This window comes from Acartia tonsa, chromosome 4 (assembly GCF_053477335.1).
Source record: "Acartia tonsa isolate MP-2025a chromosome 4, ASM5347733v1, whole genome shotgun sequence".
Lineage (NCBI taxonomy): Eukaryota > Metazoa > Arthropoda > Copepoda > Calanoida > Acartiidae > Acartia > Acartia tonsa.
This window is the reverse complement of record NC_137263.1, coordinates 47,842,028-47,863,553: the sequence shown is the minus strand read 5'-3', so window position 1 is coordinate 47,863,553 and position 21,526 is coordinate 47,842,028. Positions and strand designations below refer to the sequence as shown.

Sequence of the window (21,526 nt, the reverse complement as noted above, 5' to 3'; positions counted from 1 at the left end):
GATTACAATAAATTACAAAATTCGGGTTTAGTCCCTTTCGTGGCAACGCCTCTTAAGGGGCGTTTCGAAGTATTTACAGTAGTTTTCCCCCTAATTCTAGCCCCTGTGGGGCCAATTGCCTAACCCTGCGGGCCAATCACATAACCTAACCTACCCTAAAATAACCTATCAAAAGCTACTGTGAAAATACGACGAAACGCCCCTTAAGGGGTGTTGCCACAAAAGGGACTATACCGTAAAATTTCAATGATTTTCAGTTGTTTAAGTTTAGTCAGGTTTTTCATAATTTTTAGATATATGTAAATGAGCAAATAGTTACCTACTTATACAAAAGTGTAGAAAATATCGCCATAACAAATACATTAATGGCATATTAAAAACTTAAATCAAAATAACCCATTATTATTAGTGGTTAGGGTGAAATAATAAAAAAAAAGATTTTGTATTTGATATATTTGTCCTAGTTGTAGTAATTATCAAAACTTGTTTTCAATTTCTGTCGAATTTAAAGTATCAAATTACCTCATCAATATTTGTTAATAAAAGGAATCGTTCTATTCAGGTGATTCCATTAAAAATGACAAAGGGATAGTTGCACGAAGTGCATTTAAAAAAAATAGTGAACTGTATGTTTTTTCTATTTAAAATAACGTAGTAATGCATAATATAAAGTTTTTGATTAAAATTTGACCAGGGATTTTCCTCCAAAAAATGAGTTTTTAATTTTTATTTTCAACTTCGTTACATGTTATATATGGGGAAAACTTTTTTGTCAAAAATACAACTTTATATAGCATTTACTGGTTAATAGAACTTCAAATAGTATAGTACTTAGAGTAGTGAACTTTTATATGTCTTAGTAGAATATATTAGGCATTGGATATATATGATTATGTGTTAAAGAATTTTAATATTTACCTGAACGAACTTTTTTATTTGACAATATCTAAAAAAGTTAAAGTGATTTTCCACATAAATTACACAAGAATGGTCTAATATGTATACAAAAACACCAACATTAGAGAATGATTTGCCGCATATTTGACAAGAGTTGTATGTTGTATGGTTAGTTGGTATTTCCGCGTGCGATAATGTGTATATCGTAAGTAAACCGGACGGTTTTTTTTAAAAGTATCTATAGAAAACCTGTCCTATGAAGAACCGGACATTATTTTTTATGTTTTTTAAGTAACTTGCCCCAAGGGGAACCCCTCTTCAATTTTTTTTATAACTCTTGTACAATATGCGGCAAATCATTCTCTAATACTGGTATTTTGGGTATACATATTAGGAAAAAACAGACCATTTTCATGTAATTTATGTGGCAAACCACTTAAACTTTTTTAGATACTGTCAAATAAAAAGTTTGGTCAGGTCAATGTTAAAAATTCTTTAACACATAATCATATCTATCCAATGCCTAATATATTCTACTATGACATATAAAAGAAAGTTCACTACTCTAAGTACCTTAACTCTTTGAATACACTTCGTGTAACTATCCCTTTAGACTTTTGGCCCAAAAATAAAAAAAACTTGTTTAGAAATATAAAACTTATCTACCTAGTAACCTTACTAGTTCTATCCCTTTGTAATAAATTTTAACTACTACTTTTGATAATTAATTTAAAACATATTTTTATTTAGGTAAAAGTGTATTATCCTTTTCTGTTGATCAAAGAGTTTGTGTTTGGAAAGAAGATAATAATTGTGATGAAAAAGGCTGTGAAAGTGAAAAAAAATTATTTAAATTAGACTCCGTGAAATGTTCCAACATAGCTGATATTCATAGTGCCTGTTTTATTAATGATAAAAACCTTTTGATTTGTATTGGCATTGGTATTGAAATATTTGCATTATAGTAAGATTTTTTTTATATTTTGTTATTTTTTCAGAATGTTTTCAGCTTTTAAAAAGTTGACAAACAAGAATGAGGTGCAGAATGGGAGCGGGCACAATGGTCTGGCGGGTAAACCAGGGGAGGGGGTGCATAGCATGTCACATAATTTACAGAAAAAATTTGCAAAGGTAAGCAGAGTTTCTTTCTGTTTTTATAAGACTAAGAAATGATTTAATGACTTTTAGTTTTTACCTATCCGTAAATAATACCTATGTACAATGTTTTCCTTTTGGTTCAATCAGAAGTTATGAAGATCTTAAGAAATTTAATATAGTCAGTAAACTACAATACATGTAGATATGGAGTGTTTGACAGGGGGAGGGAGGGGACATTGGGCTATTTATTACACTAGTCCCCAACGTTTTATAATAACGTTTTCTTATTCGTTGGCTCAACAACTTTGGACTTTTATTGAATTTTAATTGGTTGGTTGAATTAGGTTGAATGACAAAACGTTTCAACCGCTAACTATAATCTTCAGAGGGAATAAATTTGTGTGTCATCATTAGGGATTTACATCAATTTATCGGCCATTGTCTTATCACTTCAGATTCCTGAGTATTTCAGTAATGAGGAGGCGCGCATGATGGACTGGCTACATTATTGAAGTTGACCATCCCTTTAAATATTAACCTATTTAAGTTTTAGAGTCCTCTAGAGACGTAGCCACTAGTTATATAATGAAGACAAATGTAAATTATTTTGTTTAGGGTTGTAACTACAATATGAAAATAGTTATCCGAGGTGATAAGAACACGGGCAAATCATGTCTACTAAATAGATTGCAGGTATTATCATTAATACAGGATTAAGTTTTTATTATGTAGGACAGGTGATTTAGTTTTAAATACATGTTTTTTTTTATTATAATAAGCGGTATTGTCCTATTCTTAGTAGAAAAGATACTCTATAATTTGCTTTGTCTGTCAGTCCGTCCGTAACGCTATGTGGGAAATGTGATTTTCTCGGATACTATTTAGAATATTCGGCTAAAATGTGCATCCAGTATCCAATTTACTTGATCCGTATGTCTGTCGGTCACGCTTCTGAAGACAAGTAATACTTAATTTTATAAAGGTTTCGTGATGCTTTTAATACGATTGGTCGCATTTTCTCTTACATTCTAGACAGCTGTTCTATAACTTACTTTACCGGTTGCCTTTTTATCATGATGTTGTATCTTGAAAAAAGGGTGCACTTGTTTGCAGCCCTTTCATTATTAGTCAATAAATAGTACCTAACGGATGAAAATGAAGAAATGTACATGAATAACATTTTTTTTCAGGGAAGTAAATTTACAGAAGAATATTTGCCAACAGAAGAAATACAAGTAGAATCAATAAATTGGAGTTATAAGAATACTGAAGATATAGTTAAGGTAGGAAATTATTTTTAATGATAAAATATAAGTTGATTGGCTTTTTTTTGTTTCATATGGTTTTAGCCTAATGATATATGGAGTAGAAAGATAACTATCATGGCCACTGCCAGTTTTAGGTCCAATCAATTGTAAAAAAAATATGTTTAACACGCCACGCCTGTCTCATTAGGATATCGTAAATACATTTTGTGCAGCTGCCCCTTCGACACTTTGTAGATAATAATTTTTCTTATTTTAGTTTATCTTGTTAAGGTTGAGGTCTGGGATGTTGTTGACGTGGCAAAGAAGCGCAAGAAGCTGACCGGCCTTAAGGTTGGCAACGGCACAAGTGAGGGTGAAGAGTTCGAACCTGGTCTTGACGCCCAGTTTCTAGATGTTTACAAACAAACACACGGAGCTATCCTTATTTTTGACATTACCAAGCCCTGGACGTTTGATTATGTAAAGGCGGAGGTGAATCGTGTACCTGTGACCATTCCTGTCCTTGTGCTGGCTAACTTTGTTGACCAGGCCCACCACAGGCAGGTCACCAAGCTCCAGGTGGCAGATTTCATCGAGAATTTACATAGGAAAGGAGATAACCCAGCAGAGGTAAGAAATCATATTTTGTTTTTGTCGTGACTAAAATGTTCTACTTATATGAATGATATTTAATCATACTATAGGTATAAATGATAAACAAAATTACCCCTTTATTATATTATTGGTCGAAAAGTTAAGCACTGCTAGTTTTTACCAACCATCAAGCTTTTAACAAGTTGACAACGAACATGTTCATAAAATTTGATAATTCCAGTCCCATGTCCCCTCCCTCCCTGGGAATTTCTGATTAGTGGACAAAGGAAAAAGTAGGTTGCGGGTAAAATCCGTAAAGTTTGTGAATTTTAAGTTAAAAGCAGTAGTAAAACGATAAAAATTTATGTAAACTTTTAAAAAAAGATTTTGTCTCTAGTTCTTTTCAATAAGAAATACACATATTTAGTAAATATTATCGTTCTTCTACTATTTTTAAGCCTAAAAACACATACCTTTACGGATTTTACCCGCAACCTACTTTTCCCTTGGTGCTTGGATCTTTCATCCAACCGTGTCATACTATACATGTGATTGCCCTGGCCCATGAATTGGAGCAGTCATCTATCCTATTATTTCTAGACATGGGGGTTAAATTTAAAAGTTTAGTTGTTAATTCTTGACTTAATTTTATCAGGTATCAGAAAAATCTATTACTATAAAATATCATCATTTATTAGTGTGTGAAATGGAGGGATCTAAAAGGATAAGACAATGGCCGATAAATTAATGTATATCCACATCTTTGATAATACAATTACCCCTTCTGTAGATTAAAATTAGTGGTTAAAACGTTTGAACACTCATCTTAATCAGCCAACCAATCAAAATTCAGTTAAGTCCCCAAAGTTGTTAAGCCAACGAACGAAACACGTTACTATAAAACTTTGGAGACTAGTGCAATAAACAGCCCAATGTCCCTCCTCTCTCTCTGTGTAAAATCCCTGTATTTAAAACCTGTTTGCTTAGGTACGATGGGCTGAGTGCAGTTTACGGAATGGTTTCGGATTACGCTTTCTACACAACTTCTTCAACATTCCATTCCTGACACTACAAAGAGAATCTCTGCTCAGACAACTTGATCAAAATACAAGGGAGATAAAAGCTACACATGTAAGTTTGTAATTTATTATTAATTTTGGAGATGCTACGCTTATAATTTTCTGCACTGTCACTTTGAGTATCATATCAAAATCAAATATAAAATTGATTATAGAGTTGCTTTGCTCCCAAAATTACAATGTTGATACAAGTTTTGATTGAATGATACTTACATGGAAAATTTTCAAGCATAGTTATCAGTTATGATACATGGACTGTCGAACACGCCATTAATGTAAAAAAAAACAGGGAGGAAGGGACATTGAGCTGCTTTTTTTATTACACTAGTCCCCAAAGTTTTATAATAACGTTTTTTATTCGTTGGCCTAACGACTTTTGGGACTTTGATAAAATTTTGATTGGTTGATTCTTTAAGTTAAGTGTCCAAACGTTTCAACCTATGATTGTAATCTACGGAAGGGGTAATTTTGTGTATCATCATTGGGGATGATCATCAATTTATCGGTCATTGTCTTATACCTTTATATCCCTGCTTTGATAATATTTTGTCTTCAGGATGAACTTGACTTGTACATGGAATCGGAGGCTGCGGATTACAACAAATTTTCAGAAAGCCTCGCCAACAGACGACGCCAAGCTGCTGATCAAATGGCGCCTGCCCCCACCCGGTCAATAATTGTGGGCACTAACCCCGCCGCCGCCAAACCAGTTGTACCCGCATTCCAAGAGTCCTCCTCCAGCTTGTCTTATTCCAACCGCAACGCTGCCGCATGTTCAACGCCGCCGCCTGAGGATGATACAACTGACGCGGCACCAATGCAAGTTTCATCACTTTCTATATCTGATGCAAAGACTGATTCAACGAATACCAAATCAAAGTCACCAACGCCGACCTTACCCTCATCAAAAACAAGCACTGGGGCTTCTGTAAAACCCAAGGAGCCCTCTCCCACCATAACTGTACTAACTGTAAAATCTGGGAAAGTTGACGTTGAGGATTTTGTGCCTGACTCTGGCGATTTTGATAATTTTCTTGATGATGAGAATACGAATTCCGGTGCCAGCAATGTGCTGAAAAATGGTGGAGGCAATCTTGATTCCAGGTAAAAAATTTATAACAACTGAACATTGCGCTATTATTCAAGAACTTTTTTGACTGATAACACTATTTTACTCTATTAATGATAAATTACCCAGACTTTTAGAAATACAGACAGAATCACCGAATCAAAGCAATCTTTTACACCGACAGAAGAAAAACTTCATTTAATTAATAACAATTATTATATTAATAAAATATTAAAAAAGACATTGATCCACATACAAAAGTAACTGTCTGTATGTCGCTGAACCGACTTCATTTTTCCTAACAATATAGCTTCTTATATGTCCTAAACCCCAAAGAGAAAGGGTCTCTTTATTCTTTTAAACTTGAATTGAAAATGGACTTATCCCCTCCCCCCTTAAGGGCACCTAAGGCTTCTAGGGGCGTAGCCGATGGCCCGATTGCATATGTTATAGGCATTATGATAAACTTATTATATTTAGTGATGATGAGGGTCCTGGGAATCCAATGGTTTCTAAATTTGATGAGGATGTTCACTTTGATGAATATGATACAGGTTTCAATCAACAACACAACATCAATGGGTCTGATAATCAAGATTATGAATCATTGTAAAGGTTCAATATCTTGTTATCTACATAGTAATGATACATTTATTATGGAAAGAAAACGATGTAGCGGATTTTGTCGTATTTTCACGTTAGCTTTTGATGTTTTTTTATTCTAGGTTAGGTTAGGTAAATGTTAATGATTGCCCCGCAGGGGCTGGAAATAGGAGAAAATCTATTGTAAAAACACGACAAACCCACTACTTCGTTTTCTTTCCATGATCCATACATTTTATATAAAGTCTTTATCTATATACCTTTAAGTATTAAGAGATAAGTTAAGAAAAAATCTATTTAGGAATTTTATCTTAAAACATAGTATCATATAATATAATTTCAAAATAGATTAGAATCCATAGGTAAACTTGCTTGGTCTCTTTTAATATTTGTAATTTTATATGTTTAATTTAATAGCACAATAAAAGAAGTCTTGTGTTTATATATGTATCTAAAATGTCATTTGAAAAAATATTATTTTGTAGGGGAAACATATTTTTTAATAAAACTGTCTTTATATAGTTGAAAAAAGGTTGTGCGGGTTTGGGGTTATAAACTAGAAGTAATTGCCTTTAAAATCTTAGTTTTCACCTAATTTGCTCTGGTGTATGTTAACTTTCCTGTGAACTTCTGTTAACAATTAATCTAGTTCAATTTTACTTCTTGTGAATGTTCTTATCTAAAGTCATTTTATTATAAATATTAAAATTTTTTGGTGTGCAATTTTAATGTTAACGGTTGCATTTTTATGTATTTTTTCTGTACTAATTTCACTTGCTGTTAAACATACATGTTATTAAGCGTTTATATCTGTAAGTTGTTATAATTTTATTTTAAGTTTATGTCCAGTTTTAAATTCTTTATTATGCATCAAAGGGTCATCTTTTTTATTAGCGAAGCTACTCTATAATTAACTTTGTATGTCTGCCCTTCCGTAACTGCTGATAGACGGGTGAATTTCTTTGTAAAGATTCCCTATACCAATGAGTATCCAGGATGTTATTTACGTGTATGTCGGCATATCAGTCATAAATATTTAAGGACATAAAATTACATGTGAAAGGTTTTGTTATTCTTTCTCCAATAAATCTATCCTTGATTTAAACATCGGCTGTTTAAATCACCTTATCTGTCTGTATTCCCATCCATGATTTTTTGTGCTTCGCTACTTATGGATGTTGTAATCCTTGTTGTAATATTGATTTTATTTATTGAATTGTTAATTTAAAGGGATAGTTGCACGAAGAGCATTTAGAAGTCTGATTGCAAGCATAACTTACAAGAATACAATCTAACATATATAATTTTGTATTACAATAAATAGCAATCAATAAGGTACCAACAAAATAGTCATCATGCTGTGTTTATGAAAACAGGACAGCCACATAGGTTGCTTACTCCCAAAATATGATTTTCAAGTCTTATTTTTAAAACTACCTGGTAGAAAATTTAAATCCTTTCAAATATATATTCTATAGATGTAGTTTAAGCTTTTGAACAGAAAAAAATATGCAGTTCACTAATTTTAAATTTAAATGCATTTCGTGCAACTACCCCTTTTTTGAACTAATGTTCATAAAATTTCTAATAACTGATTTATTATTTATTCTTTCTTATAAATGTGATATTTTTATTTTTCTATTACAGAGATCAACTATAAGATGTACAGGAATTAATTCATGTTGGTCGTCGGTTGAAAATAGTTTTGAATGATGAAAATAAATGAGCGCACCTTGATTCAGTATGCCAACACAAGGCAGGTTCCTGATATGGAGGGGTGGCTCTACAAACGTGGGGAGGTATTATCTTTGTTTTATCCTTTTGTACCAACTAGGTACCATTTTTCTTTATTTCTTGTAAGCAAAAATCTTCGTAAAAAAATTACATTTCTCCAGCTGAAATCTATTTTCCAATTGACGGAAAGGCAATGTAAGTTTTAGAGTAGATAGCCTGCTCAATAGCCATGGGAATCTTCACTAAATAGTTCATTTACCTTGAATATCAGCTGAGAAAATATATTTTTCCTCAGCATTTCTTATGAATAGAGAGACAATAAATCTATAAATGTAGATGTATAATCAGACAAATACCTATAATCCCCTGATGGGGACGTTTTTCGTCTGCTAGGAAATTGCTTTCTGTTCTTTTGTAGCGACTTGGCTTTGTTAATACTCCCAAAGCTATTGGTTGATTATCAAAGACCCTAATTGAAAGTCGGCACATGATCCTCGGGGAGGGGACATTAAGTTATTTAACCCCTTCCCCTTGTTTTGTTTTACTCTAATGGATAGACATTATACAAAATAATGTAGATTTTTTGCCTCTTTAACTTCCTTTCATCCTTTTCAGGTAAACAAAGCATTCCAGAAGAGGTGGTGTACACTGCGTGGGAACCTGTTATTCTATGCAGAGAAGAAAGGAGACAAGGAGCCCCTGGGTGTCATAATACTAGAGGGATGCACGGTTGAGCTCGCTGAAGAGGAAACTGAACATTATGCTTTTAAGGTAATTTAAATGAACGGGGAGGTGATAGGTTCGAATTTTGACCCAATACCACGTCATGAATAAAGACATTAACTATGTTTCCTACTGCTGCTATATCAGGTGTGTGACATAAATAGATAGAGTAGGGGGAATGCCTTTGCCAATAAACAGTCACAACTCACAGTTAAGACTTCTCAAACAAAGGTCGTGCAACCAAAGAGTTGGTTGTCTGTTGGATGTTACTTAACCTAATAACCCTGGGTGTTAAGAGTATTGCATCCCGTAACAAGCGGATGACAGTTTCTCTAGAGGACCACCTAAAAATCGAAGAATAAAAATAAAAAGGGTCTGCAATTTGGATAAGAAGAGAAAGAATCTTCTCCCAAATTGTGTGTGTGTAATTTGCCCTTTCCTGGTAAATATAGGTGGAAATGTGTATCTGAGTAATCAGTATAGTACAAGAGTATAGATTTTTGTTGTTTAAGATGTACTATGTATTTTAATGCTGCGGAGAGGCGGAGAATCTCAGGGATTTAAACGGACAGAAAAGGTTGCTGGTTGAACGTTTGGCTTCCTTCTAGTACACCAAAGCCCCTCCTATTTAAATCTTAGAATTTTATAGATCTTTTAAAATCCCAGGTGAAATAAGAAAAACGGTATAATCCTTTTATGTACAATTGTCATGACAGGCCAAATAGTACATGAAATAATAGTTCCTATACTCCCAAAGTTTAAGGGGATAGTGATATTTTTGAGGAAAAACTATTTTATACGGACATAAGCTATTTTTTTTGAAGATATGGAAAACCGATAAGAAGATAAGTGTAAGCATTAGTCAAAGTTTTTGATTTAATATAATAGTAACTTATGTTTAGCTGGTATTCCATGGAGATGGTCGACAGGGTCGGATGTACATCCTGGGAGCTTCCTCTCAACAAGAGCTAGAGAAATGGATGAAATTAATGGCATGCTCAAGCTATGACTTTATGAAGCTTATGGTTGTTGACTTACAACATAAAATCAAGGTATATTCAATATAATAAATTGTGTGCATAATAATTAATTTAGATTTCCAAACTATGGTAATCATAGGTTTGAACCCATAAAAAAATACACCTACAATCTTATTGTTGTTTTATTAGAGGCTAGGGGTTCAGCCCTACTAATTTAGAATAAAAAACTCTAATATATATATTTATCATAACTATGGAATTATTAATTTGGAGGTTTTTTCAAACTGCCCTTTGCATTGTAACCATTTTTCTGCACAACTTTTGTTAATTTTGTAAGTACTTCATGACACTTTCATGGAATTTTTCTTATTTTACCTACATATTAGTCCTGTAGATACAAACCTGAATGTACTATGCTTTATTCCTTAGGAGCTTGAAATTCAGCAGAGCAGTAATTTAGAAGATGTGGCCAACCCACCCGTGGCTCCGCCCCGCGCAACAAGGCACAACCCCTTCAACTCCGCCAGAAAGGAGACAAAAACCTGGCTCGACATTCACAACCAAATTGGCGCCCAAATCATGAGGGACCGCGAGGAGTGGTTGAACAAATATTCTGGCGCGGCATTTGCACAAGAACAGGGAGCTAGTGTGGGTAACCACGAGGTCGAGATGACAGGGGATAAGTTATTGGTTGTGCTGTAAGAATAATTATTATATACTTATTCGTATCTTCAATTTCGGCTTATAGATCAAGTGCATTTTTTTTGCCATTAGTTACCAATTTAAGATTTTCACTTAGGCATTAATTTTAGAAACATTTGTATTATTAGGTTATTTCTTTCGTTTTTTTAAAGATACACCTGTAGAAACAAAAAGTTCAAGTTCTCTTTGAACATGAAAAGTACAAAACCTTGGCGTATGTAAAACAAGATCAAATTTTCATTGCTCATTGTAATTATTTTACCCTGGATTAGTTTTTATTTAACCATACTTAACCCTAATGTCTTTTAGTTATTACTATTCCTAATGGTAAGTTATCATTTTAACTTATATACCTAATTTAGGATGGATTCTTGAAATTAAGATATTTTACTTAATAATCCAGAAGTTAGTGATTTTTCTTAATTTACGACATATTCGTCCTTATGACCGAAATTAGCAAATTTATAAGTAAATGTAAATGTATTCATTTAAATAGCACATTTTGCAGAGAGAGAGGGGACAATGGGTTGCTGATTACACTAGTCCCTAAAGTTTTATGATAACGTTTTCTTAATTGTTGACTTAACAACTTTGGTAACTTTAGTGAATTTTGATGGGTTTCAACCCCTAATTTTAATCTACAGAAGGGGTAACTTTTTGTATTATATTTTTTGGGATGTACATCAATTTATCGGCCAGTGTCTTATCCCTTTAGATCCCTGATATTTTTGAGTCATCACTTGAATAAGAACATATTTTTTTCAATTCCTATTATTTGATATTTTGATTAAAATTTTGATAATGAACATGTATGTGCTTAACTTTACCAAAGAGAACCTGGTTATTTAAATTTAATATATGAAAATTATTGAAGCATTTTTAAACATTGCTGTATTTGTTAGTACTTGATGAGATAAATGCAACATTAAGATAATTGTTATAAGAAAAAATTTCCTTGAACTACTTATTGAGTTTAAAGAATAAGTAAATTTGACTTTAATTTATTGTTATATTATCCAGTCAGGGACAGATAATCTGGGATAAATTCAAATGTAATCCAGTAATGTTTGTGATTTTTACGAAACATGATTTTTTAGTATGGCCCAAAACCGGATCTAATCCAGCGAATACTAATCGGTTTCGATGCCATACTGGAAAAATTATTCTTCAAAATGTTACCTACTTGATTAAAACTATTTGAAGCCTCTATATTATTATTTATCCCTCATCTATACATGTTTAATCAATCCTAATGCGAATATAGTTTTTGTAGTTGAATTAACTCCTTCAGATCAAATATATATATAATAATATTACACTTTTTATCCATTGTATTATACAGTTTTTATTTGCTTATATGAGTCAAGTTTTTGTGTAGATTGTAAATTATTAGAAGCCTTTGCTCTGCTATTAAACACTTGTTATGTAAGTAATGATGTATTTATATAGAATTTATGCAGTCTTCATCTTTCAGTTGACCTTATTATTATTTATTTTACTTACAGTCAGTTATTTTCAATTAGTCATAAAAACTGCTTTCATTCTTTTATGTATTTATGTTATTGAAGCTTTTTTAATTTCTGAGTTATAACAAATATTTTGGATCATGGAAAGAAAAAGAAGGCGTGGGTTTCGTCGCATTTTCACAGTACCTTTTGATAGGTTATTATGTGTAGGTTAGGTAAGGTAAATCTTAATTATTGCTCTACATGGTTAGCGCCCCTCATGGGCTATAAATTTGAGAAACGCTACTGTGACAATATGACGAAACCCACTACTTCGTTTTCTTTCCACGGTCCAATATTATTAAGTATTTAAATATATTTTAAATTTTGTCTAGTATTGTATTTCTTTGTGATATCTTATTTATATTTTAACATATTATTTAAAGTTTACTTCTAACAGTATTTGATATTATTAAGACAAAATGAATATGAATAAGCATGGTGAACAGTTATAGTACTCTATTAGGAGCAGTTAAAAAGGTATTTTTTTTTTTTTTTACGTAATATTTAAAAATGTTGCTGAATAGTTTTTCCAGTATAACTTCGAAATTGATTAATATCCGCTTAATTAGAATCGGTTCTTAGCCAGACTGAAATATTATGTATAGCATCGTATTACAAACAGTTTTCCACAAATATCAAAATAAAAGTCATAAGATAAAGATAAGGCTGGTTTTAATCTTATAATTGTAAATTTTATATCCGCGCAAAGCTGTCTACGATATGATACGATAAATAACTATTCTAAATCTAAAACATTTGACTAAATCTTTTTGACCTATCTACTTTTCTCACTAAAAATGATATTGCTCAAGTATTAAATAAAACAATTCTAGCTTAATTTAATATATAATTTAGACAGGACTATACAAACAATATAAATTACTATCATTATCAACAAAGTGAAAACTCATTTTTTCTAGGGTAGGCATCAGGGACGTCCAAGGGGGGGGGGAGGGGTGGTTACCCCCCATCCCCTATTTAACATTTACCCCTCTTAAAAGATTTCAGAAGGGGTAATAACCCCCCTCAAGCAAATTTTACCCCAGGGGTAAAAATTTTGGAGGATGTAAAAATAATTTGTGGCGCACTTCGCGCGCTATCCCCCCCTAAAAAAATATTTTTAACCCCTTTCCCCCCAAAAAAAAGAAAATAGAAAAATAGTTTGGCTTTGGTAGGCATTAGAGGGTCATCTCCCTCCCCCCTCTTCAAAAAAGATGTTTATTAACCTAGGTAATATGTTTACTTAAAAAAATGCAGAAAATATTTTTTTGTAGGAGACGCCCCAACCCTCCCTATAATAAGAAATTTGTATCCCCTTTTTAAGAATACTTATTATGTCCTTGTGATAATTTTCAAAACATTTTATTGACCAATAATTACTCATGCCATTAACCAATTCATTCACTTAATTCATTTCTAAACATTATATTTATTTATTTTATTTTCATTTAATGCATGCATTAAATTTGAAGTTTTTATGGAGAAATATTTAAACATTTTTATACATTAATACATTTAGTTTTCTCTTGTATAATGTCAGGAATACAAAGGCAGCTATTATATGTCTTTTGAATTAAGTTTTCTACCCCTCTCTAAAAAATTTTAAAGTTAAGAATGTGATGAATGTTGTGATGAATGACATTGTCAGCTATTTTTTTTTTTGGGGGGGGGGGGTGAGAATCGCCTTCTTTTTGCAGAGGAAAATATTGAATAAGGGGGAGGGGGGGCGTAATGACATTTATTCGTAATCCGTGAGCAAAATGGTCTTAAAATTTAGCTAGACCCTTCAAACTTGGTATATAAGCCTAGTCCTATAGGTATTACATCTAAATGGCAAAAAAATCTAAAAATTTTTATTTTAAGGTTAGGTTAGGTAAGAAAAACCCTGCGGAAATGGGGTTTTTAGGCTTTTTTGGTCTATTTTGATGTGGACACTTAACTTAGATTGTTTTTTCTTAGGGTTTTAACTTAAATACACTGTATCTATTCATATGGACTTTATTTAAGATGATTCAGCAAGTCGGGGACCGACCCCAGGGGGCTAGGTGGGTGGCCCGCAGGGGTTAAGTGCCTTTTTCCCAATACATATGTTGTAATACATCTAATTATAGGTTTTTTAGGTCAAGGAACTCAAATTCAGAGCTAAAATAAGCATTAGACTAATCTGAAGCTAGCCCCAGCGGGCTAGGTTGGTGGCCCGCAGGGGTTAAGTGCATTTTTTCCAATATATATCATGTTATATATCAAAATATAGGTTTTTTAGGTTAATAAACTCAAATTCTAAGCGAAAATTAGCATTAGACTAACCTGAAGCTAACTCCCCCGGGCTAGGTTGGTTTTCTGCAGGGCTTAAGAGCATTTACCTAACCTAAACTAGAAACTTACTTATATTTTAACATGTTTTTTTTTATAAACTTTGTCTATTAATGAGGACTTTATTTAAGATAATCCAGCAAGTCGGGAACCGACCCCAGAGGGCTAGGTTGGTGGCCCGCGGGGGTTAAGTGCATTTTTTCCAATATATATCTTGTTATATATCAAAATATAGGTTTTTTATATATCAAAATATAGGTTTTTTAGGTCAAGAAACTTAAATTCTGAGCGAAAATTACCATTAGACTAACCTGAAGCTAACCCCCCCCGGGCTAGGTTGGTTTTCTGCAGGGCGTAAGAGCATTTACCTAACCTAACCTATTTTTACAGGTTTTTTTCTTGAATAAACTGTGTCTATTAATGAGGACTTTATTTAAAATGATCCAGCAAGTTGAGGACCGACTAATCTGAAGTTAGCCCCAGCGGGCTAGGTCGGTGGCCTGCAGGGGTTAAGTGCATTATTTTCCAAAATACATCTTGTTATATATCAAAATATAGGTTTTTAAGGTCAAGAACTCAAATTCAGAGCTAAAATAAGCATTAGAATAATCTGAAGCTAACCCCAGCAGGCTAGGTGGGTGGCCTGCAGGGGTTAAGTGCATTTTCCCAATATATATGTTGAGATACAACCAATTATAGGTTTTTTTAGGTCAAAGAACTCAAATTCAGAGCTGAAATAAGCATTAGACTAATCTGAAGCTAACACCAGCGGGCTAGGTGGGTTGCCAACAGGGCTTAAGTACATTTTACCTAACCTAACCTAAAAACTTACATTTAATATTATTTTTTTTAGGTTTTGTTTCTCAAATAAACTGTCCATTCATGTGGATCTTATTTCAGATGATCAAGCAAGTCGAAGACTGACCCCAGCAGGCTAGGTGGGTGGCCCGTAGGGGTTAAATGCATTTTTTAGAAAAAGTATGTGTTATCATACATCAAATTATAGGTTTTTTAGGTCAAGAAACTCAAATTTACAGCTAATAAAAGGATCAGACTAATATGAAGCTAGCTCCAGCGGGCTAGGTGGATTGCCTGCAAGTCCTAAGTGCATTTTACCTAACCTAACCTGGAACCTTACTTTTTTTTTAGGGTTTTTTCTGGAATAAACTGTCTATTTATGAGAACATTATTTAAGATGATCAAGCAAGTTGGGGACCGACCTCAGCAGGCTAGGTGGGTCGCCCGCAGGGTTTAAGTGCATTTTTAAAAAGTATGTGCTGTCATACATAAAATAATAGGTTTTTTAGGTCCAGAAATTCAAATTGAGAGCTAATAATTGAATCAGACTAATCTGAAGCTAGCCCCTGCGGGCTAGGTGGGTTGCCTGCAAGGCTTAAATGCATTTTACCAAACCTAACCTAGAATCTTACTTTTTTGAAGTTTTTTTAATTGAATAAACTGTTCATGAGAACATTATTTAAGATGATCTAGCAAGTCGGGGACTGACCCAGGCGAGCTAGGTTTTACTTAGATACACAGTGTTCAGTCCTAAAGCCATCATTTAAAAGATTCTTCATACAGGAGGCTGACCCAAGGAGGTCCCCAACTTGCTGGATCATCTAAAAAAATTTCCTCATTCATAGACACAGTTCATTCAAGGAAAAAACCAAAAAAATAAGTAAGTTTCTAGGTTAGGTTAGGTAAAATGCACTTAAGCCCTGCAGAAGATCTACCTAACCCGCGGGGGTTAGCTTCAGGTAAGACTTATGCTTATTTTAGCTCTGAATTTGAGTTTCTTGACCTTAAAAACCTATATTTTGATATATAACAAGATATATATTGGAAAATAATGCATTTAACCCCTGCGGGCCACCGACCTAGCCCGCTGGGGCTAGCTTCAGATTAGTTTTATGCTAAATCTAGCTCTAAATTTGAGTTAACTGACCTAAAAAAACTTATAATTAGATGTATAACAACATATATATTGGGAAAAATGCACAAACCCCTGCGGGCCACCAACCTAACCTGCTGGGGTCGGTTCCCGACTTGCTGGATTATCTTAAATAAAGTCCTCATTAATAGACAAAGTTTATTCAAGAAAAAACATGTAAAAATATAAGTAAGTTTATAGGTTAGGTTTGGTAAATGCTCTTAAGCCCTGCAGAAAACCAACCTAGCCCGGGGGGGTTGGCTTCAGGTTAGTCTAATGTTAATTTTTGCTCAGAATTTGAGTTTCTTGACCTAAAAAACCTATATTTTGATATATAACAAGATATATATTGGAAAAAATGAACTTAACCCCTGCGGGCCACCAACCTAGCCCGCTGGGGCTAGCTTCAGATTAGTCTAATTCTTATTTTAGCTCTGAATTTGAGTTCCTTGACCTTAAAAACCTATAATTAGATGTATCACAACATATGTATTGGGAAAAAGGCACTTAACCCCTGCGGGCCACCCACCTAGCCCCCTGGGGTCGGTCCCCGACTTGCTGAATCATCTTAAATAATGTCCATATAAATAGATACAGTGTATTTAAGTTAAAACCCTAAAAAAACAATTTAGGGTAAGTTTCCACATCAAAATCGACCAAAAAAAGCCTAAAAACCCCATTTCCGCAGGGTTTTTCTTACCTAACCTAACCTTAAAATAAAAAAATTTGGATTTTTTTGCCATTTAGATGTAATACCTATAGGACTAGGCTTATATACCAAGTTTGAAGGGTCTAGCTAAATTTTAAGACCATTTTGCTCACGGATTACGAATAAATGTCATTACGCCCCCCCCCCCCTTTATCCTCTTATAATTTTTAACTTTAAAAAAATGTTGGGGAGAGGGGTTCGGATGGCCTAGCCAAAACTTGCCAAAAAAATCAGGCCATGCAATACTGTAGGTCTACTATTCTAGTTATTCTGATATCATAATCTTGGATAATACACACAAACGCACATACATACACACACCTACATTCAGCTATTATATCTTTGATTTCTTATATCAATTTACATGCAATTTCAAAAAAACAAAAACAGTACAATAATAAATATTTTCCTATTATTTTAAGGCTGTAGAAGGAGAGAGTGGATGAGGACTGTCTTCAATCAATTTTATTTGTGGAAGATAACAAGATAATAAGAAATTTTGTGGTTTATTTAAAAAAAATGTTGTCCAACAGTCCCACTCGTTCACCCTCGCGGTACGGTACTATAATCAACAGGTTATTATATATTATTGGAAATCATGAAAAGTGTGTTTTATAAGGCTTTGCTCCGGTACATAGTTTTATTTACAATGTTTCTACCTATTTTATCATAGACCTTTGGCATCAAAGTTACTAGTAAAGGTTTTTGTCTGAAGCTAAAGATCTCGGAAATTCTTGATCCAAATGGGTTGTACTTTCAGGGAAACTAAATATTGTTGGGTGTTTTTTTTTTGCTAATTTACTAATCTCTATCGCCCTCTTCTAGAGACTAGGGGCGAAGCAACTAGTATTTCATATGTACCAATACTTAAATGTTTTGTTTAGCAAAAATAATTTTCAAGTTGCGGATTAGTTGATTTATTGAGTTGAGTGTCCGAACGTTTCAACCTCCAATTATAATCTACAGAGGGCGCTTTACGTGTATCATACTTGGGGATGTACATCAATTTATCGTCCATTTTCTTATTATCACTTTAGATCCGTGATTAGCACACGTATGTCGATGTAATTAAAGTAAATAATGTTATATTTATATAGATTATTGTCAACCAGATCCAATTCTGACGATATGAGCTCCAGTCTTGTTGCTGGACAGAGGGATCTGTTCAGGTTAGAAAATTTAAGAGTTTATTACACTAGTCCCCAAAGTTTTAGAATAACTTTGGGGACCTTAGTGCATTTTGATTGGTTGGCTCATTAAGTTGAGTGTTCAAAAGTTTCAACCACTAATTTTAATTTAAAGAAGGGGTAATTTTGTGTATCGTTATTGGGGATGTACATTAATTTATTTGCTATTGTCTTATCCCTGGAAATTTTTAACTTTTAAGGAGACTTACATATGGAAATATTATATAATTTTAAAGTTTCATCTTAGGAAATGTCAAAAAAATTTATGATTTCCGTTTGTAATACACAATTTATTATTTACTCTTTGAAAGTACTTTTGAATATGTCAACGCATTTGACAAGAAAATATCAAAAAAATATTATTTTAGATCACTTAGCGGGCATCATACTGACAATTCCAATGTTCTGGACGAAACCTCCAGTTCTGTTGGAATGAGAACCTTGGGTACCATCAAAGGTGTATTTGCTCCAGTTTCACTCTCCATGTTTTCAGCTCTTCTCTTTCTTAGGGTTGGATATATAGTAGGTGGGTTATTTCAGCTTTTGTAATTCGCATTTAAAAAATAACATAGACTTTTATCTAGTATTTCAATTAAGCTTCTCTTTTATTTTATATTGTTAGTAGATTCTCATCTATTTAATTTTTATCTGCTTGTTTATAAATAACCATGAACTGAACATGTATGCGTTTTTTGATCTTTTCATAATTATTGTGAATTTTCAACGGTAAATATAGCTGAAATCAGTTAAATAAAGACTATTATATTTTGTACGTAAAACAAACATACTTTTTAGTGGCTGCACCTTTAGACTCATAATTGCATGGAGGTGCTTATAACCGTTCTAAGGACTACAATAAGCTTTTATGAAAACCGCAACTTGTCGTTATATTAAAACATTAAACTAGAAAACTCTAATTAAAACTTTAATATTAGATGATGAAAATTGATTTAATTTGATAGGAAATGCTGGATATTTGGAAGCTCTGTTACAGTTTGTGATTGCCTACATCATCCTGGTTTCTACAGTTGTATCTATTTGTGCTATAGCTACTAATGGTGCTGTCAAGGTAAAAGATATCATGTTCTTGTAGCAGGAGCTAGATTCTTTACTTATTACTAGCGGCTACGCCCCTTGAGGCCTCTAGAGCAGGGCCCTTGAAGTCGACTTCCCACCTCCCCCAATTTAAATTGTAGTTTTTAAAAGAAAAAGTAAAAAAATGGGGTTGGGGGCATTAATTTCTACTGGTGATTTCTTTTGGGTGGGTGGTGGTACCCTCCCCGAAACTAGTTATAAACCTTCCCAAAACATTGATGTAAGAAGCTACCCTAATATGATTATTAGATGACAAAAAATACACCAAGTAAAAATAATAATGTACACGATAAGTTGGAATCTCTGAAAACGTAGTGATGGTCAAGATAGTAGGTAAATAAGCACATAAGATTTAGAATTCAAATCTAAAACCATACTGTCTCAAAATTAAATCACTCTAGTTACAATCTAGTTATCTAAAAATTGAGTTTCATCTAGTTATATTTAGATGGGGATACCTACTTTTTTTTGCAAGAAAGTTTAATTTTATTTTTTAGGGAGGAGGAGTTTACTTTATGCTGTCGCGTACCATGGGCCCCGAGTTTGGTGGGTCTGTCGGTGTACTCTTCTACTTTGCCAATGTTGTCTGTAGTGCTCTCTATGTCACTGCCTGTATTGAGGGTGTGGTCAAGAATATTGGTCCTGGAGGCACCTTTGCAGATGTAAGTTTTTACTAATACCAAACATTTCAATCAATAATTTTAATCTAAAGATAGGGAAAGTTCGTTTATTACCATTGGGGATTTATTTAAAGGGGGGGGGGGGGGGATGTGGTGACTCGTGCCACGACATACCAGCAATTTTATTTTGGGTGCTACTCCCTTAGTTTTAGAGATAATTGGATGAAATCTTTTGGGCTGGGTCAGTAATTACCCCAACTATTGGTATCTTTCAAAAAAAACGGCGGCGGGACCGCCGCTCCCGCCGCCCGCCGCCGTTTTCCGCCGCCACCAAAAAAATTTTTTTTTTCATTTCTCGCCGAATTAGGCAATTTGGAATCATCTGAGACCATGTTATTTTTTTCAAAAATTTTTCCTCTTACAAGCAACCCTGCGGGGGGATTTTGAAGATATTGAAACAAAATCTTTTTAGGTTGGTAAGTAAAAAATATTTGAATTAAGAAAACGTCGGCGGGACCGCCGCTCCCGCCGTCCGCCGCCGTTTTCCGCCGCTAACAAAAAAAATGAAATTTTTTGGGCTGGGTCAGTAATTACCCCAACTATTGGTATCTTTCAAAAAAAACGGCGGCGGGACCGCCGCTCCCGCCGTCCGCCGCCGTTTTCCGCCGCCACCAAAAAAAATTTTTTTTTGCATTTCTCGCCGAATTAGGCAATTTGGAATCATTTGAGACCATGTTATTTTTTTCAAAAATTTTTCCCCTTACAAGCAACCCTGCGGGAGGACTCATTTTTTTCAAATTCTCGTATATCAAGGTATATCTTAAATACAGTACCTCTCCTGTGATTTTAAAGATATTGAAACAAAATCTTTTTAGGTTGGTAAGTAAAAAATATTTGAATTAAGAAAACGGCGGCGGGACAGGCGGGACCGCCGTCCGCCGCCGTTTTCCGCCGCCAACAAAAAATTTTTTTTTTGCATTTCTCGCCGAATTAGGCAATTTGGAGTACCTACCACTGAATTTAAGATATATCTTAATGTACAATAATTGTACATTTGAAAAAAATGACTAAGTCCCCCCGCAGGGCTGCTTGTAAGGGGAAAAATTTTTGAAAAAAATAACATGGTCTCAAATGATTCCAAATTGCCTAATTCGGCGAGAAATGCAAAAAAAAAATTTTTGTTGGCGGCGAAAAACGGCGGCGGGAGCGGCGGTCCCGCCGCCGTTTTCTTAATTTAAATGTTTTTTACTTACCAACCTAAAAAGATTTTGTTTCAATATCTTCAAAATTACAGGAGAAGTACTGTATTTAAGATATACCTTGATATACGAGAATTTGAAAAAAATGAGTCCTCCCGCAGGGTTGCTTGTAAGGGGAAAAATTTTTGAAAAAAATAACATGGTCTCAAATGATTCCAAATTGCCTAATTCGGCGAGAA

At 33.8% G+C, this 21,526-nt stretch overlaps 4 protein-coding genes across 5 annotated transcripts in view; all 4 read left to right on the top strand.

The window, feature by feature from the left end:
• The window catches only part of LOC145317497 (tRNA (34-2'-O)-methyltransferase regulator WDR6), a 9,566-nt gene extending 7,669 nt beyond the window's left edge, over positions 1-1,897 (top strand). Inside the window, exon 7 of the mRNA XM_080158604.1 lies at positions 1,648-1,897. Within this exon, the coding sequence (XP_080014730.1) occupies positions 1,648-1,862 (215 nt within the window). The 3' untranslated portion in view covers positions 1,863-1,897. The remainder of the gene's footprint in view (positions 1-1,647) is intronic.
• Positions 1,897-8,235, top strand: LOC145317499 (rab-like protein 6). 2 transcript variants are annotated; one of them, XR_013879012.1, is made up of 8 exons: positions 1,897-2,028; positions 2,611-2,688; positions 3,186-3,278; positions 3,534-3,872; positions 4,824-4,967; positions 5,472-6,019; positions 6,465-6,656; positions 6,833-8,235. XR_013879012.1 is itself a non-coding variant. In XM_080158606.1 (7 exons), the coding sequence occupies exons 1-7, from the start codon at positions 1,897-1,899 to the stop codon at positions 6,595-6,597; spliced, it is 1,467 nt and encodes a 488-aa protein (XP_080014732.1). In that variant the 3' UTR covers positions 6,598-8,235. The 2 variants fall into 2 exon arrangements, 1 of the variants encoding a protein (XP_080014732.1); XM_080158606.1 differs by having other exon boundaries at positions 6,465-8,235.
• Positions 8,230-12,649, top strand: LOC145317500 (sesquipedalian-1-like). Its single transcript, XM_080158608.1, has 4 exons — positions 8,230-8,386; positions 8,937-9,092; positions 9,947-10,096; positions 10,454-12,649. Exons 1-4 carry the CDS (start codon positions 8,297-8,299, stop codon positions 10,724-10,726), a joined length of 669 nt encoding a protein of 222 aa, XP_080014734.1. The 5' UTR covers positions 8,230-8,296; the 3' UTR covers positions 10,727-12,649.
• Positions 12,645-21,526, top strand: part of LOC145317498 (solute carrier family 12 member 9) — a 25,554-nt gene continuing 16,672 nt past the window's right edge. The window contains exons 1-6 of the mRNA XM_080158605.1: positions 12,645-12,711; positions 17,609-17,761; positions 18,284-18,355; positions 18,742-18,899; positions 19,336-19,442; positions 19,966-20,130. Coding sequence (XP_080014731.1) covers positions 17,706-17,761; positions 18,284-18,355; positions 18,742-18,899; positions 19,336-19,442; positions 19,966-20,130 — 558 coding nt within the window. The 5' untranslated portion in view covers positions 12,645-12,711; positions 17,609-17,705. The remainder of the gene's footprint in view (positions 12,712-17,608; positions 17,762-18,283; positions 18,356-18,741; positions 18,900-19,335; positions 19,443-19,965; positions 20,131-21,526) is intronic.

Coding starts and splice junctions, on each gene's coding strand:
- LOC145317499 (XM_080158606.1), top strand. CDS start 1,897: ATGTTTTCAGCTTTTAAAAAGTTGACAAACAAGAATGAGGTGCAGAAT. Junction 2,029..2,610: donor TACAGAAAAAATTTGCAAAG/GTAAGCAGAGTT, acceptor TATTTTGTTTAG/GGTTGTAACTACAATATGAA. Junction 6,020..6,464: donor GGAGGCAATCTTGATTCCAG/GTAAAAAATTTA, acceptor TATTATATTTAG/TGATGATGAGGGTCCTGGGA.
- LOC145317500 (XM_080158608.1), top strand. CDS start 8,297: ATGATGAAAATAAATGAGCGCACCTTGATTCAGTATGCCAACACAAGG. Junction 8,387..8,936: donor GGCTCTACAAACGTGGGGAG/GTATTATCTTTG, acceptor CATCCTTTTCAG/GTAAACAAAGCATTCCAGAA. Junction 10,097..10,453: donor ACTTACAACATAAAATCAAG/GTATATTCAATA, acceptor TTTATTCCTTAG/GAGCTTGAAATTCAGCAGAG.